Source organism: Pleurodeles waltl, chromosome 4_2 (assembly GCF_031143425.1).
Source record: "Pleurodeles waltl isolate 20211129_DDA chromosome 4_2, aPleWal1.hap1.20221129, whole genome shotgun sequence".
Classification (NCBI taxonomy): Eukaryota; Metazoa; Chordata; class Amphibia; order Caudata; family Salamandridae; genus Pleurodeles; species Pleurodeles waltl.
The window spans coordinates 1,024,823,124-1,024,840,513 of record NC_090443.1 but is presented as its reverse complement, the minus strand read 5'-3'; the positions used below and the strand labels follow the sequence as shown (position 1 = coordinate 1,024,840,513).

At 48.3% G+C, this 17,390-nt stretch overlaps 1 protein-coding gene across 1 annotated transcript; it reads left to right on the top strand.

Annotated features, from left to right (window-relative positions):
* The first annotated feature begins 16,046 nt into the window (after nt 1-16,046).
* On the top strand, nt 16,047-17,026 carry LOC138294252 (olfactory receptor 5AP2-like). The gene has a single exon (XM_069233371.1). It carries the CDS (start codon nt 16,080-16,082, stop codon nt 17,019-17,021), a length of 942 nt encoding a protein of 313 aa, XP_069089472.1. The 5' UTR covers nt 16,047-16,079; the 3' UTR covers nt 17,022-17,026.
* The last annotated feature ends 364 nt before the right edge of the window (nt 17,027-17,390 follow it).

Sequence of the window (17,390 nt, the reverse complement as noted above, 5' to 3'; positions counted from 1 at the left end):
AAATGGGAAAAAAGGGCTGCAGAAGAAGGCTTGTGGTTTCTTTCCTGAAAATGACATCAACAAAGGGTTTGTGGTGCTAAAATCACCATCTTCACAACTTTTAGGAACAGGCAGACTTGGATCAGAAAACCACATTTTTCAACACAATTTTGGCATTTTACTGGGACATACCCCATTTTTACGATTTGTTTGTGCTTTTAGCCTCCTTCCAGTTAGTGACAGAAATGGGTGTGAAACCAATGCTGGATCATGGACAGCTAAACATTTCTAAAAAGTAGACACAATTCAGAATTCAGTGGTCATTTGTGTAGACCCAAAACATTTTGCCCACAGAAAATAACAGCTGAAATAAAAAAAATATTGACATTGAGGTAAAAAAAACAGCCGTTTTTCTCCATGTTTTACTTTGTAACTTTTTCCTGCGATGTCAGATTTTCGAAAGCAATACAACGTTATGTTTGCTGAGCTGTTCTGGTTGCGGGGATATATAGGGCTTTTAGGTTCATCAAGAACCCGAGGTACCCAGAGCCAATAAAGGAGCTGCACCTTGCAATGGGTTTTCATTGTATACCGGGTATACAGCAATTCCTTTGGTGATATATAAAGAGTGAAAAATATGTATCAAGAAAACCTTTGTATTTCCAAAATGGGCGCAAGATAAGGTGTTGAGAAGCAGTGGTTATTTACACATCTCTAAACTCGGGGGTCCCCATACTAGCATGTGAATTACAGGGCATTTCTCAAATAGACATCTTTTTACACACTCTCTTACATTTGGAAGGGAAAAATGTAGAGAGAGACATGGGACAATAACACTTGTTCTGCTATTCTGTGTTCCCCTAAGATTCCTGATATAAATGGTACCTCACTTGTGTGGGTAGGCCTAATGTCTGTGGCAGGAAACGTGCACATCCCATTTTTACATTGAAATCTGACATGTGTTTTGGAAAGTGCCTAGCTGTGGATTTTGGCCTCTAGCTCAGCCGACACCTAGGGAAACCTACCAAACCTGTGCATTTTTTAAAACTAGACACATAGGGGAATCTAGGATGGGGTAACTTGTAGCACTCTCACCAGGTTCTGTCACCCAGAATCCTTTGCAAACCTCAAGATGTGGCAAAAAAACACTGTTTCCTCAAATGTTGCTGATAGAAAGTTCTGTAATCTGAGAGGAGCCACAAATGTCCTTCCACCCAGCATTCCCCCAAGTCTCCCGATAACAATGGCACCTCACTTGTGTGGGTAGGCCTAGTGCCTGCGACAGGAAATGCCCCAAAACACAATGTGGACACATCACATTTTCCCAAACAAAACTTTTTTTTGCAAAGTACCAGGCTCTGGATTTTGGCCTCTAGCTCAGCCAGCACCTAGGAAAACCTAGCAAACATGGACATTTCTGAAAACTAGACTCCTAAGGGAACCCACGATGGGGTAATTTATGGTGCTCTCGCCAGGTTCTGTTACCCAGACTCTTCAGCAAAATTTGGCAAAAAAAAACTTTTTCCTCACATTTCGGTGCTGCAAGGTTCTGAAATCTGAGGGACCACAAACTTCCCTTTACCCAGCGTTCCCCTAGGTCTCCCAATAAAAATGGTACCTCACCTGTGTAGATAGGCCTAGTGTCCGTGACAAAAATGCCCCAAAACACTATGTGGACACATCAGAATTATCAAATACAAAACTACCTGTTTTTACGGGTGGGGGGACCTGCGTTTTTGGTCCTGGTCTCAGCAGACATCTAGCAAACCCAAACATTTCTGAAAACTAGACACGCCAGGGAGTCCAGGGAGGTGTGACTTGCGAGGATACCCCAGTGTTTTCTTACCCTCAATCCTCAACAAATCTCATGTTTAGCTAAAAAATCTATTTTTTTCCACAATTCTATGTAGGATCACCGCACTGGCACAAATTTCCTACCACCCAACGTTCCCCTCAGTCTCCCGGTAAAAATGATACCTCACTTGTGTAGCTGGGCCAAGAGCCTGTGACAGGGAATAGCCAAAAACTTGTTGAAAATGAGGGGAAACCAAAGCGAGCTGAAAAGGGCAGTTTGAAAAAAAGCATTTTTAGGCTGACAAGTGCGGCAGAATTGTTATTCGTATAGCTGCGACAATGCTGGGTGGTAGGAATTTTGTGGATTCCTGCAGATCCCGGAAGTTTCCATCATAAAAATGTGGGAAAAATATGTGATTTCAAGCAAAGTTGGAGGTTTGCAGGGCATTGTGGATGAGAAAATGTTGTGGGGTGCATGTGAAACACACCACCCTGGACTTACCCACATGTTTAGTTTTCAGATGTGTCTGGGTCTCGTAGATTTTTCTACATGGCAGCGTCCCAAAGTCCAAAAGTGCAGCCCTCATCATACCAAGTGGGACGATTTTGAGAGTTAGACAATCAATCATGGCCCAAATCTAAAACCAAAACCCAAAATAATCAAATGGCCTTTTGCTTGCCATGGGATAAGATGTTTTAGTGTGCGGGAGGAGAGCTGAAAGACTGATACCCCCCTTCAATTGGAGTGGGGGCATAATCATGCCCATAGTGGTTGGTAGCCACCTCCCTGGCATCTAGTAGGATTTCTTTCCCCCTGGGGAGTGGATCAGGGGTAATTGTCACACCTGCCCAATGGTGGGTAGCACAACTTTGTCCCCATATATTTGGCCATACGCCTTCCCCTTTCCTTTTTTGAAAAACATTCTTCCCTGGTGTCTGGTGGGCTTTCTGCCCCGCTTGGGGGCAGATGGGCCTTACAAAAATAGGCCAACAGTAATGTGCCCCCATGGGGAGCGACCCCTGCCCAAGGGGCTGCACCCCCCCCAAACAAAAAACACACTCACACAAACACTAATCCCTGGTGCCTAGGTGGTTTCTGCCCCTCCTCCCTTGGGAGGGCAGATGGGCCTAATAGAAATAGGCCGTCCTGCTTCCAAGGGGGGCAGAAATGGTCAAAAATAAGTTTGCCCCCAGGGGAGCCACCCTTGTCTCTGTTAAAAAACTGAAAAAAATCCCTGGTGCTTAGTGGTTTCTGCTCCCCTTGGGGGCAGATTGGCCTAATTAAAATAGGTCGATCTGCCCCCATGGGGGGCAATAATAGACTAAAATAAATTCCTCCCCTGCCCCCCCAGGGGAGCAACCCTTGCCTAAGGAGTTGCTCCTCATGAGTGAAATTGACCTAAAAAATAAAATCCCTGGTGTCTAGTGGTTTCTGCCCCACTTGGGGTCAGATTGGCCTAATAAAAATAGGCCGATCTGCCCCCAAGGGGGGCAGAAATGGCCTAAAAATAACTTGCCCCCCAGGGTAGCGACCGTTGCCTAAGGGGTCGCTCCCCTCCTTTAAAAAAAAAAAAGTAATCAATCCCTGGTGTCTAGTGGATTCTGCCCCTAATTACAATAGGCCGATCTGCCCCTAGGGGAGACAGAAAAGGCCTTAAAAAAAATGCCCCCCAGGGAAGCAACTCTTGCTCAAGGAGTTGCTCCCCTTTTATGTAAATATAAAAAATAACAAACTCCCTGGTGTCCAGTGGGCATTTCTGCAGCCTGATCGCTTTATGATCGGGCTGCAGAAATCCTGACGGAGACATGAAAGGAAAGGCCTTTTCTTTCGTGCCTCTGCCTGCCTCCACCTCCCGATCGGAAGAGAAATGCTTTGCTTTGCTTTGCATTTCTCTTCCGATCGATGGGAGGCGAGCTCTGATGAGGTCAGCACACCATCGCTTGCTAACGTCATCAGACGTCACTGGGGGGCGAGTAGAGGGGTCGGGTGGAAGGGGAAGCATTTCATGACTTGCCATATAATTTTATAATGTTCCGGATATAGGTCTTTATGATATTTTCTATCACAAGTGCGTTTATTTACTGTGATTCCTGACTACTGCTTATGTTGCAGAATCCTTAGTACTTATGTGTTCTAATGTAACAACTGCTTATTCTTGCAGAGTATTAGTAAGTTGTGTAACATTCTGACAACTTCTAAGGTAGCAGGGTATTACTGACGTGTAATGTTTGGTCTAATTATGTTTTGTGCAATACAGTTTATTTTTTCATAGCTCAGTGTTGTGTTTACTTTGTGGTGTACATATTGCGTCATGTATGTTGTGTGTGTTGTGCAAATGTTTTACACATTGCCTCCTGGTTAGGCCTGACTGCTCGTGCCAAGCTACCAAGGGGGTGAACAGGGGTTATCTTGGACGTGTAACTCCCTTGCCCTGACTACAGTGGGAGGGTTCTGCCTAGCTGAGGTGCATACCCTAGCTAACCAGAAACCCCATTTCTAACATAAGGCATTTAAGGCATTAGAAGATTCTGTGCAGAAGTGTTTTCTTGGGAGTCTTAGGTTGTCTTTTCGTGGGTTAATTTCATGTGTTTTTTAATACACATATCGATACAGTTATACTGCTGCACGCATATTGATGCTAAATTATAAAGCTGTTGCTGTTGAACGCACGCAAAAGGATCAATCAACTTAATAAACTACCAACATGAGCTTTTTTATTCCAGTTCAGGCTACTGTACTGTCCAGTATTTCTTGCCAATTTGTAAATAGGCATCATTAGGCAAACATAAGCGGTGGCTGTACTCGTTTCAGGTTAAAGTTATGTTAATGTAGCTAAACAGTGTCTGTGATAATCCCAGTCCTGGCAACAGCAGTTTGTTTCAAGCTGAAGACCTACATAGTGGCTAGATCTTCAAAGACCATGCCACCACTCAACCACATCAAATATCTGCCATCCCCACCAGCAAGATACACACTCATTTGGTGTGTTATAGGTAGTGGGCCATGTTCAGAATGCCAAGCTTAAGTTTACAACAATGATATTGTTTGTGCTGTGATAAGGTGAAGCAGAAGAACCTTAGATACATGAGAAGCCTGTTGGCTATTAACTCATAAAACAGATCATTCAAATGTTGTCAAAGATCAACCATATCCCTTCAACAGCTGTAAGGGTCTGGTCAGGTCACCTGATATAGGGTGATGCCATAAGTTGGTTGACCTACATGCCAAATAGCTAATCAGTGTCCAGACCTAGAAGAACTTCCAGAACCTGCTGACTTTCAGTGCAATGTGGAATAGTTGGTGGGGGCATGTAAATAATCTCAATTGCACAACGATACATTTACATGTGTAGATTTATTCACATGTAAAGATGCAAGCTTACATGTCTTCACCCCTTAAAACAGGTGGTGGAGCCTGCCCGAACATGATTTATAAGTTCAAAGGTTCTATTAGTAAATTTTCACACATAGGCGGAAGTCCCTGGCATTAAGGCTGAGACCTCCATATGGTAAAGTAAAGGGTAAAATGAAAAAGTTTTAAAATCATCTGTAGCCAGGTGACCGAGACACTAGTAAACAAGCCTTCTTTCCCACAGGCCGGCTCCTATCCCTTTAAGAAAAACCTCCTAGCAGCTGAGAGGGTGAGAGTATAGGAGTGGTTTGGGACAAGAAACCAGGACAAAGAGACGGTAGAGAATCCTGGAAGAGCATCGTTCTAGTCGTCGTGGTTGGAGGTGTAGTTAAAAAGAAACAACACAGAGAGGAAGGAATATGCAAGGTTCTGAAGTCTACAATGTATTTGGAGGTTCGGAACAGAGACGCACAGTAAGCAGAAGGAACAGCGTGGCTTGGAGGCGAAAGTAGATAAGACTTGCCAGCCCAGGGGGACATTGGCGGATGAAGAGGAACCCTGCTGGCAGTCAGATTGTCCCAGCAATGCTCCCGCAGGAGCGTGGCTAACAAGGGTATGTGGCCAGGTATGGGTCTGAGGAATGCTGGTCAGGGCGAGAAAATGAAACTTCCTTGGCAAAGCCCGTAATTCTTCGCATAAACAGGCATGTCGTTCAATCGTTAAAGTGGACTCCTTTCGTTTGTTTTCTTTTTCCCTTATGTATTTTCCATGGTGTTAATTTCGGGGTTCGGTGGTAGGAGCACTCGAGGATCACTTCAAAGTGGCAAAACATTGGGGCTAACTCCTTGTTCTTATACAGAAAGCGCTATACACTAAAAGCACTAAGTTGGAAAAAGTGGTCACTAAAACACTGTAAGCACGGTGCAGGTGACGGTACACAGCCCCCTGTCAGGAATGTAGACGCACACCTGCATATATTTCCCTCTTCCCAAGGGACTGGCGGCGTGGTGTCCTCCACCGGGCCGGGAGCGAGAACAAAAGAAAGAAATAGAGTTATTCCCCAAATCAGCTCCTGTGTTTTTTGTTGTGAACAGTAAATAAAGGACTACAGGTATAATCAATTGACTCTGACCACTTGCTACTGCCTAAAAGCCTACATCATCCAAAAGGATGAAAAAGTATTTTAATGTAAACTAAAAAGGTAAATGAACTAAAATAATAATTATTAACCTAGAGCTAAAAACGTTACAGCACATTAATTTAAAACATTAAGGCCATCATTACAACCCTGGCGGTCGGTGTTAAAGCGGCGGTAATACCGCCAACAGGCCGGCGAAAAAAACCCCGAAATCACGACCATGGCAGAAACCGCCAACATAGACAGCCACTTTAACACTCTGACTGCCACGGCGGTAGAAACAAACTCCGCGGAGGTAACCGCCAACAGACAGGCGGAAGACAAAGTACCGCCCACTGTTTTTCAAGACTATCTGCCATCTTTTCCAGGGCGGAACCAACGCGATCAAAAGCACGGCGGAAACAGTACACAGAAGGAAAAACACTCCCCTCTCGACACCCAACGAGGAACCAGGACGCCATGGAGCCCGAGTTACAGGTCCTGCCAATGTTGGTGTATGTTCTCATCTACCAGGAGTACGAACAGCGGCAGCGACAACCACGGTGAGTACTGCACCTACAACACAGGGGAGGGGGGGAAGAGAGTGACACACACACACACAACACGCAATACCCCCACCCTCAACAACATACACACAAATACATGCAGCAACATTACATATACGCCCCCCCGCCCCCTGGAAGAACATAAGGACAAAAGGAAATGATTGTAACCAGTGTAATCATGAAAAATCAGATACAAATTCAAAATTCAGTATATACAAATATGTACACCAACTACACAAGTCCGGATAGTGTACCAATCATTGTCCGTGGACCACTGGGCCCAAAATGCATGGGCGAAGCCCATACTAGATACCTGACTCGAAACAGAGAGAACACTACTGGGGCTTCAGATCAAAGATATACAGGCATCTCAGGGGGAGTGGGAGGGTGGGCACCTCAGCCAGTTGAACGCACAACGCCACTGCTGCACGAGGGGGCTCCATGCCCATTGCTGTATCCTGGGGAGTGCAAAGCCACAGTCTCTCAAGTCTCTCCAGTGGGTGGTTTGCCCACTGCCTTATCCTGGGGAGTGCAAAGCCACAGTCTCTCAACTCATTCTCCACTGGTTCTGGAGGGGGCATTGTGCCCAGAGTGCTTCATCCTGCCAAGGACTGAGATAGTGGATGTCTTTCTCCACTGATTCTGGAGGGGGCATTGTGCCCAGAGTGCTTCATCCTGCCAAGGTATGAGGTAGTGGATGTCTTTCTCCACTGGTTCTGGAGGGGGCATGGTGCCCAGAGTGCTCCACGTGCAGTGTGGCCGGTACAATTCCCTCACCTGGATGTGCGTGCCACGAGATTGGCGAGGTACAGGTAGCATGGTACGCCATGAAGGCAGCGACATACCCCACACTGCTGCAGCTTCGCCATCCACCTACAGGTGCGAACATTGATGGAAGTCATGCCTCATGGAAGCTGCCCAGGGTCCAGGAACTCTCCTCCAGCCTCGGACGACTGACCACTGGGGATGCTAGCCATGTCAACGGTGGTGACACTGTCCGAGTACGTCAGGGGACCAGTGGCGGTGCTTGAGGCGGTGTCTGTGGCGGCAGTGCTTGCGGCGGTGTCTGTGGCGGCAGTGCATGGGTCAGCACCTGCTGAGGGACACAGCAGGACGTCTCCTGCAGCCTCGGATGGCTGCCCACTGAGGAATAGACTGGGGACTGTCGCTGAGGCTGTAGACATGCCAGTGGCTATGCAGGTGGCGGTTGTGGTGGCGGGGCAGCTAGCGGTGTTCGCTGCCGTGCAGGTTGGTGTGGTCGTGGACAGAAGATGTGACACTAGTCCCTCAGTCGGTGCCACCATGCCCTCTCCTGACCTGCTCTTCCGCTTTTGGCCCTTTCCCACCTTTGATGGTGCCGCAGTTGTCTTGCCACTATCCCCTTTGGTTTTTGCTGAGCCCTTGGTGGCTGGTAGTTTCGGCTTCTCCCTCCGGGATGTGGGTACCTTTTTCACCTTGGCAGGTGGCGGAATGTCCTTGTCCTCGCTACGTGGCACACTGGCAGCCCTCATAGGTGGTGCACTCGATGAGCCCGCAGTTGCTGGCACCACTGTGGCTGGGGATTTGGTGGCTGAGGTGCTGGGCTGGGACCTGGAAAGCCTGGCCCTAGGGGAAGGACGTGGGGGGTAGGTGTAGGGAAGAGGTCAATCTTAGTCAGGAAGTTTTTTTAGACACACTGGGACAGGAAGATGGAGGGGATTTGGGAGTGGAGGAAGAGGTAGTGGTTGTAGGAGGTGTACGTCTGCAGAATTTGGGTGAAGGTGCATGGGCCGGAGGCTTATTGTGTGGTGGATGGCTGTTGGGTGGGTGTGTGCCTGCGTTTGTGTACTTTGGGTGGAGGGCTCACAGACACACTGGGAGAGGACACAGGGGATGTGTGAATGGTAGTGGGGGTGGTGATTGCACGTGAGTGGTGTGTGGTGATGGGCGTGCTGGTGATGGAGGAAGTGGCTGAGGATGTAGTGCATGCAGGTCTGAGTGGTGACGAGACAGGGAGGGAGGAGGAGGACGTGGAGGAGGGGGACACAGTGGAGGCAGTGGATTTTGCTGTGTCTTCATGGGGATGGTGCTTGTGTGAGTGTCTGTAGGATGTGTGGTGTTTATGTTTGCCTGAGCCACTCTTGTGTGTGCATGCTGGTCTGATGGTGTGCTTGGTATAGGCTGAGGTACAGGGGATTGGGTCTGGGTGGAGGAAGTTGGAGGGGGGAGGCTGTACACAGGGACAATGGCTGCCATCAGTGCTGAGGCCAGAGCCTGAAATGCTCTCTGTTGGGCTGCCGCCCAGAATGAATGCCCTCCAGGTATGCATTTGTTTGTTGCAAATGCCTCTCAACACCCTGGATGGCATTCATAATGGTAGATTGCCCAACAGTGAGAGATCTCAGGAGGTTGAGCCTTCTCATTGAGGGCAGCAGGGCTGACTGGGGCAGGGCCTGAGGTGCCTGGGGCGAAGGAGATGCCCACCCTCCTGGGTGAGGGGGTACGTGACACACGCTGAGGGGTTACTGGGAGGGCGGTGCTGGTAGGGGGTGTGGCGGCTGTACCTGTTGATGCGGTGGGCACAGAGGGAGCTCCCATCAGAGGAGGAGTCGCTGTCACTGGTGTCTGCTCCTGTCTTTGTCGTGGAGCTCCCCTCGCCCTCCGTCCCACTGGTGGCTCAAGACTCCGTTGCTTCACCCTCCAGGGCCAAGTGGGTTGCATCTCCCTCCTGCTCCGGTGCCAGTGCTCCTCCGCCTGATGATGCAATTGCATACAAGAACAGGGAGACCTCAAAAAGGGGGTGGAAAGACAGAAGAAAAACATGTTCAGTGCATGCAACACCATTACCGTTGGCGGACACAACACACATGGAGCAGCCCTCTGCACTACGCCATGCACTAACAGTTCCTAGAAATTTCACCTGGCCATGGGGTACGAGGCCTAAGCCCAATTGCTGCACACCTGAAAGTTACAGGAGCCTGACAAGGTGTAGTGTTAACCACTAGTGGGGTTGGGGTGCCACATAGCCTGCCTCACAAGGGACCTTGCCTACCAAGTTTGCCCTGGCCTAGGGGAACGCACTGCCCACCTCCCCCACCCAGACACCTCATTATGCGCACAGAGTCAGCTGAATGAGAGTGTACTCACCCCCTTGTGGCTGCTATGATGCCCTCAAGCCCCCATCCAACTCCGGATACGCCACCGCCAGGATCCGGGACATCAGGGGGGGGTCATGGTGCGATTGGCACCCATTCCACTTTGGGAGGCCATCCCCAGCTGGGCCTCCGCCGTCTTCTTGCTCCAGCTGCGCACATCCTCCCATCTTTGACGGCAGTGGGTGCTCCGTCTGTGGTAGACCCCGAGTGTCCGACGTCCTTGGCGATGGCACGTCAAATACCCTCCTTCTGGGGGGCGCTGACCTAAAGGAATGGTACAGGGGGAAAGGAAATGACTCTCCCGTCCGGACCGTCATACTCATTGCCCACCAGTTTCCACCCATGCCCTGACGCACATACACTCACCATCCGCACATGCAGGCCTCAGCCCCCCCCCCCATGTATCTTCCATCCACACCACTCAAAGCAGGCATTGCCCATGCAGCATGCTCACAGTGTACTCACCTGTTTGTCTGGAGGACCGTACAGTTGCGTGTACTGGGAGAGGACCCCATCCACTAGTTTCTCCAACTCCTCCGAAGTGAAGGCAGGGGCCCTTTCCCCAGACACTGTAGCCAGACACAGGTCACAGCAGCACTTACAGTGTAGGTCCTCTCCTGTTGAAGGTCAGGTATCAAGTGAGTGAACAGACAGAAAATGGTGGTCACGTTCACAGCGGTGCGTACCGTCAACGCCGGCGTACATCGTCATTGGCTCCTGGGACCATAGGGCCCAATGTTAACCAATGCAGAATTGCGCCGCGGTCTTCGACCGCCCACCGCAACGGTGTACAACGCCAGTGCAGTTACCTCATATCCCCTTGTCCGACCTTACAGGTCAGGCAGCCACCATTTCAGGGGGGCACATGGGATGGATAATACCTGCGTCACACCTATCTGGGCCGGGAATACAGACAGATACCGGCACATTGTGGATTAATAAAGTTTTGCAAATAACACATTGTGATACCTCAGTGTTGGATAACTCCCTGCTTGCTGTTCTCCTCCATAGGGCACGTCTGCTGGGGCAGGTGATGAGTTGACGGCATCCTCTGGTGTATAAACCCCTGGCGGACCTGTCAACAATGGAAGAGAGACACATCATAATCACAGACAGACTTGATCGTGCAACAATCCTGGAACTGTGTGCCCAGTTGGAGCCAGACCTGATGTCAGCTATCCGCCATCCCACAGGGATACCCCCTCTAGTGCAAGTCCTGTCTGTACTCCATTTCCTGGCCAGTGGGTCTTTTCAAACAACAGTGGCCACGGCATCAGGGATGTCGCAGCCAATGTTCTCTAAGGTGTTGTCCAGAGTGTTGTCTGCCCTGTTGAAACACATGCGCAGCTACATCGTTTTCCCTCAGGGGGAGGATTTGCCCACAGTGAAAGGTGACTTCTATGCCCTGGGACATATCCCCAACATCATTGGTGCCATTGATGGGACACATGTGGCATTTGAACCCCCCGCAGGAATGAACAGGTGTACAGAAACCGGAAGAGTAACCATTCGATCAATGTTCAGATGGTGTGTTTGGCAGACTAGTACATCTCCCATGTCAATGTCAATGCCAAGTATCCTGGCTCTGTGCATGACGCTTACATTTTGAGAAATAGCAGCATCCCTTATGAGATGGGGCAACACCTGAGGCACCCTGTGTGGCTAATAGGTGAGGCCAAGATCCCAATACAGTTGACATAGGTGTCTGGGTATGGGGTTGTCCCTAAGGGTTAGTGTATGTCTAACAGTTGTCCCTCGACATTTTCAGGTGACTCTTGTTACCCCAACCTGTCATAGCTACTGACCCCAGTGAGGAATCCCAGGACAAGGGCAGTGGAACGCTACAATGAGGCACATGGGCAAAATATGAGGATAATCGAATGCACCTTCGGCCTCCTGAAGGCCAGATTCCGGTGCCTCCATCTGACAGGTGATTACCCTATACTACTCACCGAAGAAGGTGTGCCAGATAATTGTGGCCTGCTGTATGCTGCACAACCTGGCTTTGCGACGCCAGGTGCCTTTTCTGCAGGAGGATGGGCCAGATGGTGGTCTTGTGGCAGCTGTGGAGCCTGTGGACAGTAAAGAAGAGGAGGCAGAAGAAGAGGATATCGACAACCGAAACAACATCATCATGCAATACTTCCAGTGAGACACAGGTAAGAAGATGTCACTGCTTCCCACATCTCATACTATTGTTTGAGCTAGCATAAGTCTGTCATTTTCACTCAGTGTATGGACACAGACTTGTCACTTTGACCTTCCATATCACAGATCTGGGTTCCACTTTGTACCCTCCGCATGTTTACTCCTGGCCTACAGCTGTGTAACATTGGTATGTGCACAAATACATAGACATTGCTATATTTCAAAGATGTTGCAATTACACATTAGTGAAAGCACAGACTGATTCCAGATTGTTTTGTGATTGAAGTGTGTTTATTCCTGTGCAAATAAGTGGAGGGGGTTGTAAAATGGGCTGGAGTGATGGTGGAGGTATGTCCATGGCAGAGTCCAGTCTATTTGTTTCACAGGTGCATTGTCCAAAGGGGCATAGGAAGTGGAGTAATGGCAGTTTAAGGATGGACAGGGTGACATAGTGGGCCAGAAGGGTGACATTGAGGGGGGTCTTATTTCCTGGCGGGGGTCTTGGAAATGTTCTCTGTCTTGTTCCTGGATCTCAGGGACCGTTTGCGGGGTGGTTCTCCATCTGCAGGGGGTGGGGTGCTGGTGTCCTGTTGTTCCTGTGGAGTTGCCTCCTGTCCACTAGCCCCGGCGGAGGTGGAGGGCTGTTCATCGTCCAGGCTAGTGTCAGAGGCCCGTTGGTGTGCCACTGTGTCCCTCCTGGTGTTGAGAAGGTCTGCCAGCACCCCAGCAATGGTGACCAGGGTGTTATTGATGGACTTCAAGTCCTCCCTGATCCCCAGGTAGTGTTCCTCCTGCAGCCGCTGGGTCTCCTGAAACTTGGCCAGTACCGTGCCCATGATCTCCTGAAAATGGTGGTAAGCTCCCATGATGTTGGAAAGTGCCTCGTGGAGAGTGGGTTCCCTGGGCCTGTCCTCCCCCTGTCGCACAGCAGTCCTCCCAGCTTCCCTGTTATCCTGTGCCTCTGTCCTGTGAACCGTGTGCCCACTGCCACTACCCCCAGGTCCCTGATTGTCCTGTGTTAGTGGGGTTGCCTGGGTTCTCTGTAGTGGTGGACACACTGCTGATTGACGTGTCCTGGGGACAGAGGTATGGGCCCGCTGGGTGGGTGCTGTGCTGGTGTTTGCTGAGGGGGGAGACTCTGTGGTGGATTGTGACTGTGTCAGAGGAACCGCCTGTCCCGAGGTCCCTGATGGGCCGGGCTGGTCATCTTGATCCAGGCATGCAGTGCTCCTGTCATCACTGTGGGTCTCTTCTGTTGGGGGACTGGATATGTCTGGCACCTCCTGTCTGGTGACATTGGGTATGGGTCCTGTTGGGGTGTAAATGCATAGATATTGTATCTGTGTGTGCCATCTTGTGCAATGGGTGAGTGACCCTCCACTCCTGTGCTTGCATTATTGGCTTGGTCCTTGAGTGATTGTTGATTTTGGGGCATGAGTGAGTCTCTCTACTAGACATGCTTTGGTGATCGGTGTCCATGCATTGGTGTTACATGCAGGGCTTAGTTTTGGGATATGTGGGTTGTGTTAGTGGGGTTTCTGTGGGTTGTTGGGGTGATGGGTGTGAGGGTAAGGGTGGGAGTATGTGATGGCATGCAGGTGGGGCGTGGGGGATAGAGTAGTAAAGATATGTCTTACCAGAGTCCAGTCCTCCTGCTACTCCTGCGAGGCCTCAGGATGCATAATTGCCAAGACTTGCTCCTCCCATGTTGTTAGTTGTGGGGGAGGAGGCGGGGGTCCACTGCCAGTCCTCTGTACAGCAATCTGGTGTCTGGATACCACGGAACGTACCTTCCACCGTAGGTCGTTCCACATCTTCCTGATGTCATCCCCGTGTTCTTGGATCATGTCCCACTGCGTGAACCCTGCCGACAATTCTGCGCCATAGCTCCATCTTCCTTGCAATGGACGTCTGCTCCACCTGTGATCCAAATAGCTGTGGCTCTACCCGGACGATTTCTCCACAATGACCCTGAGCTCCTCCTCAGAGAACCTGGGGTGTCTTTGAGGTGTCATGATGTGGTGTGGGTGATGTGTGTTGGTGTTTATTGTTTGAGCTGCATGGATGTTGTGTAAGTGATGGTGTTGCTTGTCTGTGGATGCTGGTGTTGTTTTAGGTAGTCTCTCTGGCCTTCTTTCAAAATTTCGGTTTTAAGGGTTTGTGGGTGATGTGGGTGTGTGCTTTACATTGGATTGGGTGTGTGGGTGTGGTGTGTGTATGTGTATCAGGTGTGTGTATTTCGAAATGTCCAATGTGGTTGTGTTTTGTAAATGTGTGTGTATTTTGAGCATGGCGGTGTGTGCCGCCAATGGAATACCGCGGTTGAAAGACCGCCGCGTTGATTCGTGGGTCGTGATACTGTGGGCGTATTCCTGTTGGCGTGACGGTGTCAGTTTTTGGTATCGCCAGTTTATCACTGACCTTTGGTGTGGCGGACTTGTGTAGGTGTTTGTATTGTGGCGGATTCCGAGCTGTGGGTCATAATACGTGTAGCGGACTTCCGCGACCGCAGGGGTATGTTGGAGGTCTTCTGCACAGCGGAAAGCGGGATTTACCACCAGGGTTGTAATGCGGGCCTAAGTATTTCATATAATTAAATACATAAAATATATTATTTAATTTATAATTGTGATCATTAAAAAATGTATTTGTTTAATTTACATCTAATTTAAATTTGGTATTAAAAGATATATTTTTCAACAAAAATTTTAATTTTATCGGATATAACCTTTAATACTGTGTGTGTATGAAATGTAAAAGTCGAAATAGTTTAATTTTTTTAATGTTATATTAACTCTCTGCCTCCATTGCTTTCAGTGGGAGTGTGTTGCAGTCACTGTGAGTTGCCCTGTGTGGTGCTGAACTTATTCCATGGCTAAGGCAAGTACACTTACTACTGGTTGGTTCCTTTTTGACTGTAATACACTTAGAAGTGCAGTTGCAGAGTTGCATTGGGCTTAGTTTTTTGAGAGTGGATATTTCTATTTGCATGTCCCTCCCTAAACGCCTACTCATCCCCCTTTATGCCCCCGTTTTACCACTCTGATCTCTTTCCATTTAATAGTAAGTAGTCTCCATGTTCCAGTAACTCCCTCAGCTTTCTCCCGCATGTACTACCAAATCGTACACCTATGTGTGTAAGGACCTCTGCAACAAGGATCAATTTCTCACCATAGGAAAGGTAGGATAGGTGGAGGCCGATAGTTTGAGAATAGCATGTTGTAATACTTGAGCAGTATTACAGTATTACTACTAAATGCATTACAAACTGCAATTTGTGGATAGGCCGCAAAATACCTGCTTAAATAGCTACAGTCTTGTTATGCAGTCCCCAGCTATTGATGCAATGACAGGACAATGACCATATTTTCTGTGGAACCACAACAGGAGATGGATTGTGAGAAGTAGCAGGTCTCCCTTCAGGGGCTCCTACCCCAGACTGTTGGATGAAGCAGTGAGTCAATATCAATAAAGTTAGTCAGTGACTCAACTCCTCAAAAACATTTCGATTTGCCACCTCTCCTTCTAGATGCAGTCAGAAGAAATTAGAAAAAGGTAAATAATGACTGTCAGGGTTTGACTTCTATCAAAATGTCAGGAGAGGGACTGCCTGGAAATGGCTGGGTTGGGGTTTAACCCCAGATATTATAACTGCTTTGGATTGTAAATGAACCAGTGATTAAGAGTATTCCTCAAATTTGGGAGGGGTGTGATTGTGGAGACGTATGCTCTGGACAGGTGCTTTCAATATTTATGACATGACCTAATTGACTGTAAAGTTAGTGAAGGGGCCTGTTATTGGTGGGGGAAGGCCAATGTGTGTCAATTCCATAGGTAGGCATGGCCACTTTTGAGAATGGCCTGTGATGCCTGTTCACTAAACTATAGTTTCTGAATTTATTGATAACTGTAATTTATGCTATAAATTGATAAGTGTCTGAACTTTAATATATTAAATCTTGTCTGAACAGATAAAATCTCAGGATAGAATGGAATTTGGAAATCAGACGGCAGTGACAGAATTCATCCTATTGGGACTCACTGATGACCCAATACTTCAGGGTCCACTCTTTGTTTTGATTCTTCTATTCTACATCTTATCACTATTTGGAAACATTGGTATCGTAGCGTTAATCACCAATGACCCGTGTCTTCACACCCCTATGTACTTTTTTCTAAGTAATTTGTCTGTTTCTGATTGCTGTTACACCTCTGTGATTGCTCCCAAAATGTTGGCAGATTTTTTCTCAAGCAAGAAGGTGATCTCTTTCATCGGTTGTGCAGCCCAGAGTTATTTCTTTACAGTGTTTGCATCCATCGAGGCCTACATGCTGGCGGCAATGGCTTACGACCGCTATGCCGCTATCTGCCACCCTCTACTGTATCCACTTATCATCAACAGTGACGTGTGCATACTGCTGGTGACCACCGTCTACTTGGGAGCCTTCTTCACTGCGGCAGTAGACATTGGGTGCATCTTCAACACCTCCTTCTGTGGACCTAACATCATTAACCATTTCTACTGTGACCTAATGCCATTGATGAATCTCTCTTGCTCTGACACATTTGTACGAAGGACAGTGGTTTTTTCAGTGGTGTTTTTCTTTGGCCTCACATGTTTTGCAGTCACATTAGCATCATATGTCTATATCGTCGCTGCCATTTTGAAGATCCGCACCACTGTGTACAGACCCAAGGCCTTCTCTACCTGCGGTTCCCACCTGGCTGTTGTCTGTCTGTTCTACGGCACTACTCTCTTCACATACCTTCAAATTCCGTCCAGTGACTCTGTTACGCAAAATAAGGTGGTGTCTGTGTTTTATACACTGGTAAATCCGATGCTGAACCCCCTCATCTACAGCCTGAGAAATAAGGAGGTGAAGGGGGCAGTTTTGAAACGTCTGTATGCAAAAATAAATTTCATTGTATAATCCGATCCTACCTAGTGTTATTGACATTCGTATGATACCTTTGGTTAAATATCACACACCCCTCCCCCCTTCATAATTGTGTGCCTAGCACTTCACAGCTATCAAAGACTATCCGAAGGGGACTGTTATAATGTCTTAATTGTCCGATTATGATATAACTGTGTTTAAATGTTATGAAATGTGCAGCCAACAGCCTATGTGCATGTACTCCACAAATACAACACCCACACAATCAACAATCAAAATTATGCGCAGGGGCATCAACGTCCATGCTGTTAACTTATTTGGAAAAGGCTTTTGACTGTATGCACTGTTGTCTCAAATAAATCCTCCTGAAAATGGAGTTTGGCCCCACATTTTGAGCTTATG

Bases quoted from the DNA above. Each gene is read 5' to 3' on its own strand.
- LOC138294252 (XM_069233371.1), top strand. From the start codon at position 16,080: ATGGAATTTGGAAATCAGACGGCAGTGACAGAATTCATCCTATTGGGA.